At 45.0% G+C, this 12,866-nt stretch overlaps 1 protein-coding gene across 1 annotated transcript; it reads left to right on the forward strand.

Moving 5' to 3' along the window:
• The first annotated feature begins 5,034 nt into the window (after positions 1-5,034).
• LOC115005379 (olfactory receptor 6N2-like) lies at positions 5,035-5,949 on the forward strand. Its single transcript, XM_029427179.1, has one exon. The coding sequence runs from the start codon at positions 5,035-5,037 to the stop codon at positions 5,947-5,949; it is 915 nt and encodes a 304-aa protein (XP_029283039.1).
• Positions 5,950-12,866: the final 6,917 nt, after the last annotated feature.

Here is a 12,866-nt window from a genome sequence, read left to right on the forward strand (position 1 = left end):
TCTCCAGGAGGGTACGTGTCCTCCTGATGTTGTACAGAGTGTCTCTGCAGGAGGGTACGTGTCCTCCTGATGTTGTACAGAGTGTCTCTGCAGGAGGAGACGTGTCCTCCTAATGTTGTACAGAGTGTGTCTACAGGAGGGTACGTGTCCTCCTGGTGTTGTACAGAGTGTCTCTGTAGGAGGGTACGTGTATTGCTGATGTTGTACCGAGTGTCTCTGTAGGAGGAGACGTGTCCTCCTGATGTTGTACAGAGTGTGTCTACAGGAGGGGATGTGTCCTTCTGATGTTGTGCAGAGTGTGTCTACAGGAGGGGACATGTCCTCCTGATGTTGAACAGAGTGTGTCTTCAGGAGGGGATGTGTCCTTCTGATGTTGTGCAGAGTGTCTCTGTAGAAGGGGACATTTCCTCCTGATGTTGTACCGAGTGTGTCTTCAGGAGGGGATGTGTCCTTCTGATGTTGTGCAGAGTGTCTCTGTAGAAGGGGACATTTCCTCCTGATGTTGTACCGAGTGTCTACAGGAGGGGATGTGTCCTCCTGTTGTTGTACAGAGTCTGTCTTCAGGAGGGGACGTGTCCTCCTGATGTTGTAATGAGTGTGTCTGCAGGAGGGGACGTGTCCTCCTGAAGTTGTACAGAGTGTGTCTGCAGGAGGGGACGTGTCCTCCTGTTGTTGTACAGAGTGTGTCTTCAGGAGGGGACGTGTCCTCCTGATGTTGTATAGTGTGTCTACAGGAGAGGACGTATCCTCCTGATGTTGTATAGTGTGTCTTCAGGAGGGGATGTGTCCTCCTGATGTTGTACAGAGTGTGTCTACAAGAGGGAACGTGTCCTCCTGATGTTGTACAGAGTGTGTCTACAGGAGGGGACGTGTCCTCCTGATGTTGTATAGTGTGTCTACAGGAGGGGACGTATCCTCCTGATGTTGTATAGTGTGTCTTCAGGAGGGGATGTGTCCTCCTGATGTTGTACAGAGTGTGTCTACAAGAGGGAACGTGTCCTCCTGATGTTGTACAGAGTGTGTCTACAGGAGGGGACGTGTCCTCCTGATGTTGTATAGTGTGTCTACAGGAGGGGACGTATCCTCCTGATGTTGTATAGTGTGTCTTCAGGAGGGGATGTGTCCTCCTGATGTTGTACAGAGTGTGTCTACAAGAGGGAACGTGTCCTCCTGATGTTGTACAGAGTGTGTCTACAGGAGGGGACGTGTCCTCCTGGTGTTGTACAGAGTGTCTCTGTAGGAGGGTACGTGGATTGCTGATGTTGTACCGAGTGTCTACAGGAGGGGACGTGTCCTCCTGATGTTGTACAGAATTTCTCTAGGAGGGTACGTGTCCTCCTGATGTTGTACAGAGTGTCTCTGCAGGAGGGTACGTGTCCTCCTGATGTTGTACAGAGTGTCTCTGCAGGAGGAGACGTTTCCTCCTGATGTTGTACCGAGTGTCTACAGGAGGGGATGTGTCCTCCTGTTGTTGTACAGAGTGTGTCTTCAGGAGGGGACGTGTCCTCCTGAAGTTGTACAGAGTGTGTGTACAGGAGAAGACGTGTCCTCCTGATGATATACAGAGTGTCTTTACAGGAGGGGACGTGTCCTCCTGATGTTGTAAAGAGCGTCTACAGGAGAAGACGTGTCCTCCTGATGATATACAGAGTGTCTCTACAGGAGGGGACGTGTCCTCCTGATGTTGTAAAGAGCGTCTACAGGAGGGGACGTGTCCTCTTGATGTTGAACAGAGTGTGTCTACAGGAGGGGACGTGTCCTCCTGATGTTGTAAAGAGCGTCTACAGGAGAAGACGTGTCCTCCTGATGATATACAGAGTGTCTCTACAGGAGGGGACGTGTCCTCCTGATGTTGTAAAGAGCGTCTACAGGAGGGGACGTGTCCTCCTGATGTTGTACAGAGTGTCTACAGGAGGGGACGTGTCCTCTTGATGTTGTACAGAGTGTGTCTACAGGAGGGGACGTGTCCTCCTGTTGTTGTACAGAGTGTGTCTACAGGAGGGGACGTGTCCTCCTGATGTTGTACAGAGTGTCTACAGGAGGGGACGTGTCCTCTTGATGTTGTACAGAGTGTGTCTACAGGAGGGGACGTGTCCTCCTGATGTTGTACAGAGTGTCTCTGCAGGAGGAGACGTGTCCTCCTGATGTTGTACAGAGTATCTACAGGAGGGGACGTATCTTCCTGATGTTGTATAGTGTGTCTTCAGGAGGGGTGTGTCCTCCTGATGTTGTACAGAGTGTCTCTGTAGGAGGGGACGTGTCCTCCTGATGTTGTACAGAGTGTCTACAGGAGGGGACGTGTCCTCCTGATGTTGTACAGAGTGTGTCTTCAGGAGGGAACGTGTCCTCCTGATGTTGTACAGAGTGTGTCTACAGGAGGAGACGTGTCCTCCTGATGTTGTACAGAGTATTTACAGGAGGGGACGTGTCCTCCTGATGTTGTACAGAGTGTGTCTTCAGGAGGGAACGTGTCCTCCTGATGTTGTACAGAGTGTGTCTACAGGAGGAGACGTGTCCTCCTGATGTTGTACAGAGTATCTACAGGAGGGGACGTGTCCTCCTGATGTTGTACAGTGTGTCTACAGGAGGGGACGTATCCTCCTGATGTTGTATAGTGTGTCTTCAGGAGGGGTGTGTCCTCCTGATGTTGTACAGAGTGTCTCTGTAGGAGGGGACGTGTATTCCTGATGTTGTACCGAGTGTCTTCAGGAGGGGATGTTTCCTCCTGATGTTGTACAGAGTCTGTCTTCAGGAGGGGACGTGTCCTCCTGATGTTGTACAGAGTGTGTCTACAGGAGGGGACGTGTCCTCCTGGTGTTGTACAGAGTGTCTACAGGAGGGGACGTGTCCTCCTGATGTTGTACAGAGTGTCTCTGCAGTAGGAGACGTGTCCTCCTGATGTTGTACAGAGTGTCTACAGGAGGGGACGTGTCCTCCTGATGTTGTACAGAGTGTCTCTGCAGTAGGAGACGTGTCCTCCTGATGTTGTACAGAGTGTCTACAGGAGGGGACATGTCCTCCTGATGTTGTACAGAGTGTCTACAGGAGGGGACGTGTCCTCCTGATGTTGTACAGAGTGTGTCTTCAGGAGGGAACGTGTCCTCCTGATGTTGTACAGAGTGTGTCTTCAGGAGGGAACGTGTCCTCCTGATGTTGTACAGAGTGTGTCTACAGGAGGGGACGTGTCCTCCTGATGTTGTACAGAGTGTCTTCAGGAGGGTACGTGTCCTCCTGATGTTGTTAAGAGTGTCTCTGCAGGAGGGGACGTGTCCTCCTGATGTTGTACAGAGTGTCTCTGCAGGAGGAGACGTGTCCTCCTGATGTTGTACAGAGTATCTACAGGAGGGGACATGTCCTCCTGATGTTGTATAGTGTGTCTACAGGAGGGGACGTATCCTCCTGATGTAGTACAGAGTGTGTCTTCAGGAGGGGACGTGTCCTCCTGATGTTGTACAGAGTATCTACAGGAGGGGACGTATCCTCCTGATGTTGTATAGTGTGTCTTCAGGAGGGGTGTGTCCTCCTGATGTTGTACAGAGTGTTTCTACAAGAGGGGACGTGTCCTCCTGATGTTGTATAGTGTGTCTACAGGACGGGACGTGTCCTCCTGATGTTGTACCGAGTGTCTTCAGGAGGGGATGTTTCCTCCTGATGTTGTACAGAGTCTGTCTACAGGAGGGGACGTGTCCTCCTGATGTTGTACAGAGTGTGTCTACATGAGTGGACGTGTCCTCCTGGTGTTGTACAGAGTGTGTCTACAGGAGGGGACGTGTCCTCCTGGTGTTGTACAGAGTGTGTCTACAGGAGGGGACGTGTCCCCCTGATGTTGTACAGAGTGTGTCTACAGGAGGGGACGTGTCCTCCTGATGTTGTACAGAGTGTGTCTACAGGAGGGGACGTGTCCTCCTGATGTTGTACAGAGTGTGTCTACAGGAGGGGACGTGTCCCCCTGATGTTGTACAGAGTGTGTCTACAGGAGGGGACGTGTCCTCCTGATTTTGTACAGAGTGTCTACAGGAGGGGATGTGTCCTCCTGATGTTGTACAGAGTGTGTCTTCAGGAGGGGACGTGTCCTCTTGATGTTGTACAGAGTGTGTCTACAGGAGGTGACGTGTCCTCCTGATGTTGTACAGAGTGTCTCTGCAGTAGGAGACGTGTCCTCCTGATGTTGGACAGAGTGTGTCTACAGGAGGGGACGTGTCCTCCTGATGTTGTACAGAGTGTCTACAGGAGCGGGTTGTTGCAGTGATGTTGGCGCTGAAGGACAGTTGGTCTTCCAGTGTCACACACAGATACCTTGTAGTCACAACTGAGGTGCAGATGTTTATAGTGAGGTCTTGGATGGGAGAGTCCTTCGCTGCAAGGAAAATCCGTTTGGTTTTTTCGAGGTTGAGCTTCAAGTGGTGTGTGGACATCCACTGAGAGATGTTAGTCAGACAATCAGAGATTCCTGCCTCCATCTGGGTTTCATACATGGCCTGCATAATGTTTTAAAGCGTAAATGTGCATTTTGGTCATTGCTTTTGTGATGGACATCGTAACTGTGTGTTGCTTATAATTGTCTGTAGGAGTTCAAACTCCATATGTATGAAATTGTGCAGTAACCTGAGGTTGTACTGTGGTTAGTGCACATGCAGGTCAATGATTAGGGCCTCGCACCAACCCTGCAAAGCCTCCTCAAACTAGTTAAGTTAAGTGAACACACACTCATGTAAATAAAGTTTGACACCTATGGGTTCAGGCCTCCAGAGTTTTCTGAAGTTGTTCAACTTGGTGGAAGAGTTAATGAGATCCATGGAGGGTGAAAGATTTCATAAAATGTTTCATCTGACAGAAACAGTTCACTTTCTGATGTGTGAAGATAAACTAGCATCGAGTGCAGTTTAAGGTCCGGTATCTGTAAATGAATAAGACGTGTTGTTGAATATGTTCATGCATATCTTCATAGTAAGACTTCTTCTCTCTGTTTTATCATTTATGATTGTTATACAACCCACCTGTCTAATTAATTAATGTTAATGTGTTATGTTCTAAATGGATGATGAATTAAATGTAACATATATAACTCTTGGTGGGTATGTGGAAATAGGCAAATACAGGTATTTGTATTTTGCTATTATGTTTATTGTATATATTATGACAATCTGCTTTAATTTCACCATTATGTACCTTATTTGGAAACACAAGAACCTCCATGAGCCGATGTACATTTTCATTGCAGCATTGCTTCTGAACTCTATTGTTTACACCACTGCTATGTACCCAAAGATGTTAAATGACTTTTTATCCGACAAACAGATCATATCATATTCAGCTTGTCTCTTTCAATTTTTTTTATATTATTCCTTAAGTGCTTCAGATTTCTTCCTGTTGTCAGCCATGTCCTATGACAGATATGTGTCTATATGTAAACCTCTGCAATATCCAACTATCATGAGAAGAACCACAGTGAGTGTTATTCTGGCTCTCTCTTGGCTGCTGCCTGCTTGTCAGGTTGCAGTTTCAGCAATACTAATTCTTAATACAAAATTCTGTAATTCAACTTTGAATTCAATTTTTTGTAACAATTCAATTTACAATCTCTTCTGTGTGAGTTCAAAAGCGCTATCTTTATATGATGTGTATGCTCTGTTCAGTATGGCACTTTTCCCTTTGCTCTTCATACTTTTTACATACACCAGAATACTTATAATATCTTATCGAAGTGGGAGAAATGTCAGAAGAAAAGCTGCACAGACTTGTTTACCCCACCTGATAGTTTTATTTTGCTTCTCCTCTTTGTGTGCATATGATGTCATTATAATACAACTGGGATCTGATTTACATTTCATAATGACATTACAAGCGTTTTTGTATTATCCGCTTTTTAATCCAGTTATATATGGACTAAAGATGAAAGAAATCTCTAAACACCTGAAAAGATTGTTCTGTCAAGCCAAAGTGAGCTAATGCATTAAAAGTGATGTTCCATTAACAGTGATGTGAGTGATGTCATTTCTTTCAAAATAATAATACAGATGGAAACATGTAAACAGTAAAGAGTATCTTCAGTTTGAACAATGTAATGACGACTCAATATGCTTCAATTATTCCAAAAATATGATTTTGTTAATGTTCTCTGCAGCTTTGTTAGGTAAGTTTAATATAACTGTTAGAGATATACATATGTGCATTGGCTCCAATTGGGGCAAACCAACAAATCAGCAAGTAATAAAGAGTTACAGGTCCAGGAATAAGAACAATCCCATGAATAGAGAATATATAATAATATAAATAAAGTAGCATATCTCATCAGTACCAGAAAGGTCAAGTATTACCAGCTTCAACTGGCAATCTGATGTTGTAGCCATGAATTATACCCGTTTAGTTTTAGTTTTAGTTTCTGCAGGAGAATACAGTGAGCCCCACGTATCAAATTGACAGAAAGTTCAGGGTCTGGTCTTTATGATTAATAGTGTATGGGGTGAGTAATAACTCCTGAGTATAAATGTATAATGATTAAACTGATAATTGTGGTTGCAAGAAGAAACTGAAATACTGTGGTGTAAAGGGACACCAGTCTGCGATGGGGAACACTGGAAGTGTTCATAGCTCATTGCAACTAAAGCTACAAGTAAAATGAAGAGCCAGAAAATTGAAGTTGGTTTGAATGTCTTGAAGTGTACATAAAACTGTTACCCTAAATTGTTTCTCGGGTGTAAATTCAAGTGTTTTCCCTCACAAAGAGCATTGGAATGAAAACTTAAACTAAACAATAATCAAGTCTGGATTAAATAAAAGTGCGAATTAGGATCTCTGCATTACCCAAGAAAAGAAAAAACTCATTTTAAATATATGTTGCGTAGGAGCAAAAAGGTGATCTTAATGAATTATTTAATGCGGCAATAATAAGAGAAGGTAGGATAACACCAAGAGTCACTGTTACTGGATGTAAGGACCCTTTATTATCATTTTGTAACACAGGGTCGTACAACTAAATGTACTTGTAGCTCAGTGTATTTATGCTCCACAAGAAAAACATGATAAAGCAAAACAGAACAAACACAGTGGTGCATTCCTGTACTGCATCTTTTACATTTGCATCAGAAAGAACGTAAACAACAGCCTCAAACACACTGGTGAAAACTTTGGGTAGAACATTGTCAATCAAGTTTGACGTTTGAGCACCAAGCATAACTGATGTCCTGATAACTGAGTCCACCTCTTCTCGTCCCAACGGCGTCCTGCGTTCAGTGCTGCGGTCTATATGTCAAGTGCAACCGCTTGATCCGGGATGCCACGATGGAGCCAGGTCTCTGTAACGAGGTGGGCACAAGGTTCTCCGATATCCCGTTGCTTGGTTAGCCTGATGCCGATTCCTTCCATCTTATTTTCCTGGGTAGTGGAATAGCCTTTGGTCCTAGCTAGGTTAGCTTAGCTTCCATCTTAGCTCTCCTCCCTTCCTCCCGGGGTCGTCACTCCGCCTTCGTTGGCATGTGGTCCGGCTGGTCTGGCCTGATGGTCGGAAGATGATGTGGGCGAAGATCGTCTCAATGTCCTACCCTGTAACTTTTTACGCCACCATCGGCCTAACGTTGATCAAACTTGTCTATGTTGAGCAGGGCCAATGACCAGCATCTCAGTTTTATCAGAATTTAGGACCACGGAATTACGTGTCATCCAATTTTTCCCAGGAGACAAGCAGGCCTATAATTTCATAATCGTGTAATGATCATTCGTATTTACAGGCACATACAGCTGAGTATTTTCAGCGTAGTAGTGGAAATGAATTCCATGACTGTGTATAATTTGGCCAAGAGGTGAAATATAAAGAGAGAAAAGCAGAGGGCCAAGAACAGAGCCCTGAGGTACTCCACATTTTGCATCTTAAAAGTCTGATAAATTATCAGATTTGTGTTCAGACTTGTACAAAAATGTGATTTAGAATTCATTTTTGAGGGAAAACAATGGAATTGTTAATAAATAACCCTGAACGTACCAAGTTTGGAGTGTGGTCTGATACCAGTCCACCTCCTGCACACTGCCGAGGTGCTCTTGAGCAAGGCACCGGACCCCCTCACTGATAATAGCTGCCCACTGCTCCTAATACTGGAAATGTAATCTACATTTCTCTGTGTGTGCTGTACTGTGTACATGTGTGTGACCAATAAAAGACGATTGAAATCAATCAACGGAGAAAAACTGTAAACAAAATGAAAACATCTTTTCACTGCTGATAGAAATGACTTGCATAATTATGAATCTCTAATGCACGCGTGTGAAACTCCTTTGCACAACTCTTCAGTCAACAATCAGTTCTTATCCATTGATTGAGTTGTACGCATTGAATATTGTTTAGTTTCGGTGAAATTCTTTATTTGTTCTTTGGTGAAGAAAGATGACAATTTCAACAGTTTTATACAATATACAACATATAACTAAAGTTTAAAAGGTGCAGGTTGTTATCTTGAGTTAAATCATCTTTGGATGAAATAAATGCAGAAATTCTTGCTGACCTTTTTTGGCACATAATATAATATATATATAATTTACTATGTAAAGTATCACAAATGGCATAAAGAACAAATGTAGGTTGAACCGGTTTATATAGTTTTTCTAATGATATGAAGTAATGTATTAATTTGAAAGTCATGTTTTTTAAAGAAAATATTTGCATTGATTGCATGTTTTTAATGTTTTGTGAGTGTTAGAGCATTTCACAAACAAACTATCATTCTGCCAGACTTCCAGCTCAGGCCCGAGTGTGAGCTGTTTTTAAGATGTAACTTATTAAAGGACAAATGTGTTCAATATGGTTGTGAATCTTTCGGAATCTCACAACATGATACAATTTCAACTCAAAACAATTCCCGATTAAGAAATGATTGTGGATTCTGGACATTGAGGAGCTGGTTTCAGGGTCTCCTCCAGTGCACCAGTACAGGCAGTGTGGCAAATGATGCATGAAAGTAAAGTGTGTGTAAGATAAATATATAGTTTTATATAAAAAAAAACTGATTGCAATAATCTAAACACACAAAGGCAAAGCTAAGACAAAAGGTAACAATTATTCAGGATCAGGAATCGTGGCTGCGCCTGCTGCCCTGGTCCTGCTGGACACCGGGAAGCCTTTTTGACATTTTCCTGGATTCATCCAAACTTTCTCTTTTTCAACACAACATAATTTCTAAGGACAGAGGGTCTAAGGACAGAGGGTCTAAGGACAGAGGGTCTGAGGACAGAGGGTCTATGGACAGAGGGTCTAAAGACAGAGGGTCTAAGGACAGAGGGTCTAAAGACAGTGTCTAAGGACAGAGGGTCTAAGGACAGAGGGTCTGAGGACAGAGGGTATAAGGACAGAGGGTCTAAAGACAGTGTCTAAGGACAGAGGGTCTGAGGACAGAGGGTCTGAGGACAGAGGGTCTAAGGACAGAGGGTCTGAGGACAGAGGGTCTAAAGACAGTGTCTAAGGACAGAGGGTCTAAGGACAAAGGGTCTAAGGACAGGGGGTCTAAGGACAGAGGGTCTAAGGACAAAGGGTCTAAGGACAGGGGGTCTGAGGACAGAAGGTCTAAGCACAGAGGGTCTAAGGACAGAGAGTCTAAAGACAGAGGGTCTCAGGACAGAGGGTCTGAGGACAGAGGGTTTAAAGACAGAGGGTCTGAGGACAGAGGGTCTGAGGACAGAAGGTCTAAGGACAGAGGGTCTAAGGACAGAGAGTCTAAAGACAGAGGGTCTAAGGACAGAGGGTCTAAGGACAGAGGATCTAAAGACAGAAGGTCTAAGGACAGAGGGTCTAAAGACAGAGGGTCTAAGAACAGAGGGTCTAAGGACAGAGGGTCTAAGGACAGAGGGTCTAAGGACAGAGGGTCTAAAGACAGAGGGTCTGAGAACAGAGGGTCTAAGGACAGAGGGTCTGAGGACAGAGGGTCTAAGGACAGAGGATCTAAAGACAGAGGGTCTAAGGACAGAGGGTCTAAAGACAGTGTCTAAGGACAGAGGGTCTGAGGACAGAGGGTCTGAGGACAGAGGATCTAAAGACAGAGGGTCTAAGGACAGAGGGTCTAAAGACAGTGTCTAAGGACAGAGGGTCTGAGGACAGAGGGTCTGAGGACAGAGGGTCTAAAGACAGAGGATCTAAGGACAGAGGGTCTGAGGACAGAGGGTCTAAAGACAGAGGGTCTGAGGACAGAGGGTCTGAGGACAGAGGGTTTAAAGACAGAGGGTCTGAGGACAGAGGGTCTGAGGACAGAAGGTCTAAGGACAGAGGGTCTAAGGACAGAGATTCTAAAGACAGAGGGTCTGAGGACAGAGGGTCTGAGGACAGAAGGTCTAAGCACAGAGGGTCTAAGGACAGAGAGTCTAAAGACAGAGGGTCTCAGGACAGAGGGTCTGAGGACAGAGGGTTTAAAGACAGAGGGTCTGAGGACAGAGGGTCTGAGGACAGAAGGTCTAAGGACAGAGGGTCTAAGGACAGAGAGTCTAAAGACAGAGGGTCTAAGGACAAAGGGTCTAAGGACAGGGGGTCTAAGGACAGAGGGTCTAAAGACAGAGGGTCTAAGAACAGAGGGTCTGAGGACAGAGGGTCTAAGGACAGAGGGTCTAAGGACAGAGGGTCTAAAGACAGAGGGTCTGAGAACAGAGGGTCTAAGGACAGAGGGTCTGAGGACAGAGGGTCTAAGGACAGAGGATCTAAAGACAGAGGGTCTAAGGACAGAGGGTCTAAAGACAGTGTCTAAGGACAGAGGGTCTGAGGACAGAGGGTCTGAGGACAGAGGGTCTAAGGACAGAGGGTCTAAGGACAGAGGGTCTAAAGACAGAGGGTCTAAGGACAGAGGATCTAAAGACAGAGGGTCTAAGGACAGAGGGTCTAAAGACAGTGTCTAAGGACAGAGGGTCTGAGGACAGAGGGTCTGAGGACAGAGGGTCTAAAGACAGAGGATCTAAGGACAGAGGGTATGAGGACAGAGGGTCTGAGGACAGAAGGTCTAAGGACAGAGGGTCTAAGGACAGAGAGTCTAAAGACAGAGGGTCTCAGGACAGAGGGTCTGAGGACAGAGGGTCTAAAGACAGAGGATCTAAGGACAGAGGGTCTGAGGACAGAGGGTCTGAGGACAGAAGGTCTAAGGACAGAGGGTCTGAGGACAGAAGGTCTAAGGACAGAGGGTCTAAGGACAGAGGATCTAAAGACAGAAGGTCTAAGGACAGAGGGTCTAAAGACAGTGTCTAAGGACAGAGGGTCTGAGGACAGAGGGTCTAAAGACAGTGTCTAAAGACAGAGGGTCTAAGGACAGAGGGTCTAAGGACAGAGGATCTAAAGACAGAAGGTCTAAGGACAGAGGGTCTAAAGACAGTGTCTAAAGACAGAGGGTCTCAGGACAGAGGGTCTGAGGACAGAGGGTGTAAGGACAGAGGGTCTAAGTTCTACAAAAAAATGCTTCCTGTTACATAAATAAAATGATCTTTAATTTGCATGCAAAATAATGTGTGACTAAACAAGTTTTCAAAATAAATTTTTTGGAAGTTGTGAATCGATTCAGAATCTTTGGAGATATAAACTTGATTCTCACATGAATCTATTTTTTCCACCCCTAGTATTTATAGCAAATGAAAAAGTGTGTAATCTCTGAGGAGGTGACCCAGTGACTATTATCCTGTGATAACCACCAACACACACACACACACACACACACACTCACACACACACACACACACACACACACACACACACACACACACACACACACACACACTCACACACACACACTCACACACACACACACACACACACACACACACACACACACACACACACACGCGCGCACACAGACACACACACACACACACACGCACACAGCTGATAACGGCTGGCCTCTTGAAGACCCAGATGTTGCAGCGGATTTAATGCATCTCGACTAACTACTGTCATTGTGTGTGGCCCTCGTAACACTGTGTTGCCTGCTGCTGCTAAGCATGTCTGACCCATGTGTGTGTGTGTGTGTGTGTGTGTGTGTGTGCGTGTGTGCGTGTGTGTGTGTGTGTGTGCGTGTGTGTGTGTGGCTAAAAGCAGCAAAGATTTAAGAAGCTTTGTGATCTGTTGTAGAAGTACTTAAAGTGAGCGGGAGAGCGAGTAAATGATAGATAGGAAGAAGGAGTTGTATGTGAAAGAGTGGGAAGGTAAAGAGACGTGGATGTAGAGCGCGCCAGAGACGCTGAGGGAGTGACAGGTGGGCTGCAGGAAAGAAGAAGATTTTAATAATAACAGAAGAAAGCAAAGACAAAGAGAGAAGAGGGGGAGGTTGGTGGATTAAGTCGGGTTAGAGAGGATTAGAGTCTGTTTTGGTTGGTAGTAAAATGACATTCATGTCAGTCACCACTGGCTGCTGCGGACACGCTCACACTGCTGGTTCACTTCAGTTCACACGTTGAAACAAACGGAGCAGAGGAAGAGGAGGACGAAGAGGTGGTGAGTACATTCAGGATGTGTGTGTGAGAGTATTGAGCTCTGACAAGAGATCTTCTTGATGCTCGAGTCGGACGTGCTAGCAGCTCTGTGAGGCTAAATGCTAACATCAGCATGCTAACATGAAAATATTTAAAAGGTATAACTTGTATTATTTAATGTTTATTTGACACGGACAAATACAGTATACATAAATAATTGCAATCCAATTATTAATTTATTATCCATATTTTTTTATATGTATATAGCTTTTGTGTTTCAGTGATGTTGTTCATGTCCACACTATCTATAAATCTATAAATCCACTTTCTGTGGTCAAGTACTTTGCATACATATCAGTGTAGCCTCACTACAAGTAACCAGGATAGAAGACAAAACTCAGACAATTAAATAAATTGTCTGTGGACACAACGGCAGGTGCACC

The sequence above is a fragment of the Cottoperca gobio genome, unplaced genomic scaffold (assembly GCF_900634415.1).
Source record: "Cottoperca gobio unplaced genomic scaffold, fCotGob3.1 fCotGob3_296arrow_ctg1, whole genome shotgun sequence".
Classification (NCBI taxonomy): Eukaryota; Metazoa; Chordata; class Actinopteri; order Perciformes; family Bovichtidae; genus Cottoperca; species Cottoperca gobio.

What these genes read in the sequence shown, in the direction of transcription:
- LOC115005379 (XM_029427179.1), top strand. Translation starts at nt 5,035, where the DNA reads ATGGATGATGAATTAAATGTAACATATATAACTCTTGGTGGGTATGTG.